Source organism: Rutilus rutilus (genome assembly GCF_951802725.1).
Source record: "Rutilus rutilus genome assembly, chromosome: 19".
Taxonomy (NCBI): Eukaryota; Metazoa; Chordata; class Actinopteri; order Cypriniformes; family Leuciscidae; genus Rutilus; species Rutilus rutilus.
The window spans coordinates 24,744,239-24,751,675 of record NC_140232.1 but is presented as its reverse complement, the minus strand read 5'-3'; the positions used below and the strand labels follow the sequence as shown (position 1 = coordinate 24,751,675).

At 38.8% G+C, this 7,437-nt stretch overlaps 1 protein-coding gene across 1 annotated transcript in view; it reads left to right on the top strand.

Annotated features, from left to right (window-relative positions):
- acsbg2 (acyl-CoA synthetase bubblegum family member 2) overlaps positions 1-7,437 on the top strand; it is a 20,418-nt gene continuing 12,981 nt past the window's right edge. The window contains exons 1-4 of the mRNA XM_084390285.1: positions 1-129; positions 4,793-4,928; positions 5,693-5,775; positions 7,403-7,433. Coding sequence (XP_084246411.1) covers positions 123-129; positions 4,793-4,928; positions 5,693-5,775; positions 7,403-7,433 — 257 coding nt within the window. The 5' untranslated portion in view covers positions 1-122. The remainder of the gene's footprint in view (positions 130-4,792; positions 4,929-5,692; positions 5,776-7,402; positions 7,434-7,437) is intronic.

Sequence of the window (7,437 nt, the reverse complement as noted above, 5' to 3'; positions counted from 1 at the left end):
TGAATGTGCTACATGCACAGTTGTAGGGCGTAAGGAAGCGGCCATCATTTTGGAGTCAGACAATAAGGAAGCTTCTGATACAGAAAATCCAAAGACAGAACAGCATTTTACAGCCTGTAAAGATGCACTGTAAGTTTCCATTTTAGTTTCTACTATGTAAAATAATGGTTTTATAGCACTTGGAGTTGGTAAAGATGTTGAATCGCACCTCTAAACACTGGGAGTTAGTTTCTAAAGCAACAGATCTGTGTGTGTGATGTGTGTATGATTATTGGTGTTTGATGTGTTTCGATCCTAATGGATGTGAATTATGATACGAAATTAGAGGCGTGGCCCCATTCATGTCTGGTGAGATGATTTTTGCATATGAAAGATACAGTTTCGGTTTTGGTATTTACCACACACTTCTCATTTAAATGAGAAAATGGGCATTGGAAACTTAAAGTATCCTCTGCATGATCCCAGCTCTCTGTGCCGGCTTACAGATGGTAATTTTCGGGTGGGGGCTGAGCGTAGCCGACAATTGCTGCCAGCATCAGCTGTGTGGAAACCCCTCCTCTCCCGTCCTCCTGTTGAGTCTTGTGTTAATGCAGGCTTGGACAGCATGGCAGAGGCATCAGCAGTAAATTACAGGATGTTTGTGGCGTTCGAGGTGTGGCCGACAGGATTCGCACAGCCCTTGTGTACACACAGGGTTTTGGGACATCTATGCTCATCTATGCTCATATTCTCCCATCAGTCTGCATGGCAGACGCCTTCACACACTCCTCAAATTGATAGCTGTGATTGTGTCTGAAAAAGTGAGGAAAAAGCAGGAAAATTGAAAATGAGCTTACCGATATGTGAGGTGTTTATGATTTGAGAATAAATGTGCTTATTACAGTAATTATTATTCTAAATGGGTCTGAGCTGAGGATTTTTCCCAGAACAATTACATGATTCAAGTCAAAATATAGTTATTAATAGTAGGCTAAATCAAGAAGTTGTCATAATCAACCCACATGATAATATGAGTAAATCTTTCATTGAGTTTTTTGTGTCCTTAATCATGGCTGAGTGATTGTCAATTTGTGGAAGGAAGATGCGGAACATCACACTTCAGAAGTATGGGGTCTTTTAAATGTTTTTGACGGTCTCTTATGCTCACCAAGGCTACATTTGTTTGATCAAAATACAATAAATGTACTGCAATAGTGTAGATTCCTTCCTGATGCAAATTTACCAGGACAATTCAGAAAGTCCATCGGCAGTGTCAGAGTGGAAAATATAGGACTCCTGGAAACCACCAGAGGACCAAAGAAGATCTTGCTGGTGTTTTTGAGAGTTATATATAGACATTTTGATAGTCATTAGGCGAAGGATGAAATTTCAACAAACAACATCAGCTGATATATTAGTCATTCCAATCCATGACTCCATGATTTATTTTTATTTTTTTTCATGATCACCAATCACACGATCACCAATTCACAGCTTTGGACCGATCACATGACAGCAGATGGCTGATTAAGATGAGATAAAGGGATGAAGATTGAGAATAAACTGTAATGTGCAGAATGATGATGTGTATTTCTAGGTAATGTAACGACTGACAGTATTCGAGCCTTTAAAATGTGGGTTTTTAAAGGTTGCTTGTTTGAAAATGCCAGATTGAAGGCAAAACTAGTTCTTAATGTATTTTGGGAATCTTGTGAATGTTCTGAGATGCTGATTGGTTTAAACTTCACCCACCAGCTACAAGACACGCAACAAGGGAACATCAGTCAAACCAGCAATGAGATGCAAACTCGCATGGGTCCATAAATCTCAAACAAACCCATCCAAATTCATATTTTACTACCGTGCCTTCAGTTTCCAGACAAGGGAGTCTGTTATCAGGCGAGCTGACGTCAGCCAAGACGAGGATTTGCATCTGCATCATTGAGTGCATGCTGGGAGTTAGTTGTGGCTTGTGTGTGTCTTTGAGGAGCTCATGCCATGGTGCCCGCTGAGGGCGGATGAGGATCGCTCTGCTGGGAGGAAAGTTACCAAGGTGAATGGATTGGAAAAGGGGGGAGGGAGGAGGTTAAATCATTCTGCTAACTGAGGAAAAGACAAATGAGCAATTTTGTCCATTAACAATGTCTTTTTTGGACATGTAAATACAGTGGGATATTTTTTTTGTACAGTGGGAGTGCCATGTAAATGGTGCGATAAATTCAAATGTTTAATCTTTAGTTATTTTATGTTACTCTTGAGTTTTTATTTAGTTTCAGTGTAGTTTTAGTTTTTCTCTTATTAATTATCTTGGTGATTTTTAGATTGACCTTTTCCTATACACATACAGAACACAAACTGTTGATTTATGTTGTTGAGACGCCCCAGTTCATTTTGACAACGCACAGATTGTCAGAAATCATACAGCGTTGATTGAAAATATAAAAGTAATTGTCTCTATAATTCTATTTAGCTTTTGTTTATATTGTGGTGCAGACAGTTTCAGTTGATTTCTTTGGCGTGTGTGTATCCTATATTGTATTATTTATGTAAACATTTATTAAGTAGTTTAATAGGGCAATCATTTATCAATACGTTAAGCTGTTTTTATTATGATTTTAGTTAGAGAAATGGTCTTTTTAACAGTTTATTATCAAACCCTGTGGTTCATGAATTTGTATGTTTCAAAGTAGCATGGTGTTGATTTCTGATACTGTATCATATACCAGCACGGTACTTTTTGTGGAAGTGTTGCTCATAATAACCCTAATGTTTTCATCATCTCATCGATGAAAGCTAAAACCAAAACAAAACCAAAACCTCTTAGCAAAAGGTCATGAAGCACGAGGCTGATGAATAGCACCCTGTTTGTTTTTCACTCCCTGGGTTATTTCAGACTCTAAAAGCCTTGTTTTTCTATTCGCTGGCCATTTCTGATTGTTCTCAACATTACAGAGGAGCGGGAGCATCGTTGGCATGTGTTTTTATGGCAGCGGCGTGTAAAAACAACATGCCGCTCGAAAGGTGCAGAGGTCAGGCTTTGGAATGGAGAGGGCAGAAGATAATATAAGGGTGGGCAGCAATATTTTTCTGGACGTAGTGATGCGTTTCCTTTTCTTGGCAATGATACCCTTTCTGTGCAGTCCGCAGCAGCCATGTTAGGAAATTTTGTGGAATAATGTGGTCAACTGCATTAGCAATCGACCTTTTTATGGTTTTCGATAGACTATTTATTCAGGGTTATTATAAAAGGTTGTATATTAGGTGAAGGGAGACTTTTGGATAACTTGTGTCCAAAGTTTTATATAGCCTAATAGTGATTGAATGATCTTCTTTGATTAAAGGGAAATAAAATCTGAATCGCGATTTAGTGTCAAAAACTGAAGAAAAGGCTCATGTCTGTTTAGTTTAGATAATTTTTGTTTTGTTTGGCCATGTGACTGTCTCATGCTTACTTCAGGGGCTTTCTTTTAAATTCAAGCTTTGACTCAACTTTTCGTCCTATTCACCAGTCTGTATGATGGTGTCTTAAAGACAGAGATAGAAAGTATTGTGGCACTGCTGGTGACCCAGCATGCTTTGCCGTTGGGGTCAAATCAGAGACTAGAAATGTATGGGTGAAACTGTTTTAGATGGGCATTTCTTTTAGTTGGTTGTAGGTTTACATTTCACTTTAATATATTGTGACTGTGTTGTATGTGTGTTGAGTAGTATAGTCCAAAATAAGTAGTGTCCACTTTGTATTATGTCCACACACTTTTTAGCAGGTCACCAATAAATCCATTTTAAAGGGGTGGTATAATGCCCCTTTTACAAAATGTAAAATAAGTCTCTGTTGTCCCCAGAGTGTGTACATGTATGTGAAGTTTTAGCTCAAAATACAAAATATAAATAAAAAAAGTGTTGTTTCGTGTGTGTCCCTTTAAATGCAAATGAGTTGCTGCTCCCAGCACAGAGGGAGGAGCTTCAACAGCTCGTGTGTGTGTGTGTGTGTGTGTGTGTGTGTGTGTGTGTGTGTGTGTGTGTGTGTGTGTGTGTGTGTGTGTGTGTGTGTGTGTGTGTGTGTGTGTGTGTGTGTGTGTGTGTGTGTGTGTGTGTGTGTGTGTGTGTGTGTGTGTGTGTGTGTGTGTGTGTGTGTGTGTGTGTGTGTGTGTGTGTGTGTGTGTGTGTGTGTGTGTGTGTGTGTGTTAGCAGATCCGATTACCTCACGCAGACATGCACTAAAATGTCAGAAACTGTTCTACCTTTTATGTTTAAACTGGAGTCGGACAGTGATAGAGACTCATGTAGACAACATGTAGAGTGCAACAGGATGTTTCTGAATGTTAGTTGATGAATTTATGTTGCTGATGTGTTAAACTATCTTTAATTAGCATATTCTGTTATGATAATCTATAAAATCAGACGGATGCGACAGCTTGAGCAGACTCACAAATGTGCTCTACTACATGTGTAGACTGCGTGTTCCCGAGGGTGGGGTTTATGTAAATTTTAGGGTTAGTGATGTCACCAACCCGGGAGCAATGTCGTGTATTCCCTACCAGCCGTTTGTTGTAGTCCTTTAAAAACTATTTCTTTAAAAGCAAATATCTTCCTTTTGCTTTAAACTTTGAGCGTTGTAACTTTGCAGATGTTGTTTATGCTCATATCGCAGCATTACACACTAACTAAAGTTAGAAAAGTGAAATCATAATCAACCACCCTCTTTAAAGCATTTGATATGCCATTAAATTGCCATCCTGCTCTCTAGATATACATTAGGCAATACAAAAAATCATTTGAGTGCTACTTTTAACACTGTGTCTATTCACATTAGTGACTGCGTGTGAACCTACGGCCATGTCCACAGCCTTAGTGATGGAGCATCCAGGGGACGCAAGCCTCCTCCAGTCCTGTGGAACAACAGACAGTCTCGGCTCCCTGGAAGATGTCATCACCGAGTGTACAGCAAAGTCAGTGTCTTTTCATTTCTTCTGTGTCATGTTCACATAAACTTAACATGCATCTATCATGCATGTAACTTGCATGTATACTAGGTTAGGTCTGCGACTAAATTCCCATGGGTTATTTATAGGCTACGTACATTTTTGACGAATTAGTCATGGTAGGTTTGTTTGTAAACGTGAGAATGAAGTTATGTGGGAGTGTCATTATATAAAGAAACTACCAGTGGCTGTCTGCTATGCCAGGTTTATAAAATAAATATACAATTCATCATAATGAATCACATCAAATAAAGATTCGTTACATCATAAGTTGAGTACACACTTTTTATGTTCTTTATGATTGTTCCTCTTCAGAGACAGTACAGCAGGAACCAAATGTGTGTTTGCATAAGTCAAAGTAGACTCAACATCAATGTTTTTTTACACTACCGTTCAAAAGATTGGGATCAGTAAGATTTTTTTTTTTTAAAGAAGTTTTTTATACTCACCAAGGCTGCATTTATTTGATCCAATAAAAATACAATAAAAATAGTAATATTTTGAATTATTATTATTATTATTATTACAATTTAAAATAACTATTTTCTATTTTAATATTTTAAAATATAATTTATTCCTGTGATGGCAAAGCTGAATTTTCAGCAGCCATTGCTCCAGTATGTAGGCCTAAATAATGTAAAGTGATACTCGTGTGTCTGAGAGAAAGATGAGACCATTTCAGCTAGAGAATGCTGCTTGTCTGGAAAACCCATTATTTGATTTCTTCGCAGTGAGTCATCAGAGGAGGAATCAGCATGTGCCAGAGAAGAGCAATCAAACACCAAAGCCGAACAGAGTGTGCACGTAGAATCAGGTGAGATTACACACTCTTGCTGTTTTACTAACACTCGCAAATCACTTTAAACTCACAAACACTTGGATGAAAAGTCTAGAACATGTTCTCACTATTATACAAACAAACATACTCGCTTACTCTCGCTGTTACAGGCATGTGTGACCATAACCGCCATTTTGAACACATGCCATAAACATCTGAGGCCCCAAATCCGCCATGTGTGCATTCAGTTCTGCATTACACAGATAAAGCACAGAGTGATGAAAAGCTGTCCGGAGCACTAACCCACAACTCGCACCTCAATGTTCCTTAGTGTTTTCATCATAAACTCTTACGTAACTTAATCTTTTCGAGAACTTGAGTTCACTAGGACCATTGAGTGCTATGTGAGAGGAAGTGCTTGAAAAGGAAGCTGCTGTCCCTATGCAAACTAACTTCCCTTTCCTTTAGACATGCAGCAGGATGATGTTTTTTTTATGGGAATTATAATGCAGTTTCACAGTCCCATATGAGTTTGTTTATAAAGGTTAAACGGTTTCAGAGCCATTTGAAAGTGGCCCATGTGTGAACTTCCAGAAGTTGGAGTTGAAGTGCTGTTGTCGGTCTTGTTTACATAAGATAAGATTTGAATGAGGTCATGTCGCATGACTCTGGATTTACTGATCAAGCTGCTGTGATGGCTTTGTTTTTCATTTCAAACGATTTAGCAGAATGTATGGTCAGCATGTATTTTTGTGTTATGGGTTTACACTGCACAGGACATTGTAAAATGTGTGAGGTGGCTTTCTTCCCCTTTCATGCACAGCTGTCAAGATCAGTCAAGATAAATTCCTGTTGATATTATTTTCAGCTATCTTGCCAATGATTTCTTGCAGTGTGTAATTTCTGCGCCATTAGCGGCAAAAGCAAGAATTGTTTCCAAGCAAGTTTCCCAAACACTTATCCCCATCTGTCACTGTTCACACAAAAATGCCCCAAACCATTGCCAATGGTGAAATGAACAGATTGCAAGTCTGGTTGGATGTGATAAAATGACCCACTGCAGCTTTAAATTGAGATGTTCACAAAAACAGTTGTGAAGTTATGAAAATGAGGCTGGTCTCTCACTCACATCACTCACTCACTCACTTCCTGGAAGATTCTGCATACTGTTATGACACCTGCAGTTTGTTTTCTGGTTTAAAGCTGTAAATGATTCTGTGCTCTGCTACTGAAACCTCAAAACAAACTCTGGGCCAGTGTGTGTATTAGATACTAGTGATGGATGGACCTCTCATGCTGAGGCGAAAGAGTGTGTGAGTAAATGTCCTGATAGGGGTGTCGCTGAGCCGTTTGATTTAAAACAGACGCTGCGGCAGAAATTATTTTGTGTTTTGTGCAAACGAAGACCACACACAGAAACACACAACATAAAAACTGTGACTTACAGCAGAGACTAAAACAGAATTCACTAACGTAAAAATACCAAAAAGCACCGCGGTGTTATCATGTTATATCTCAAAGTACCACCTGATTCCATGTTACTGCTACAAAACTATTTAATAGGGGTTGTCCGGTTACAAATGGTATGATTTTAATGATCATCATACTACACTGTGCAGAATAAATAATGATCAGAGACAATAAATAGCTGTTCACTTTGTAGGTGCCACCCCTCGACCCGACTCCCTGTCTTTGCCC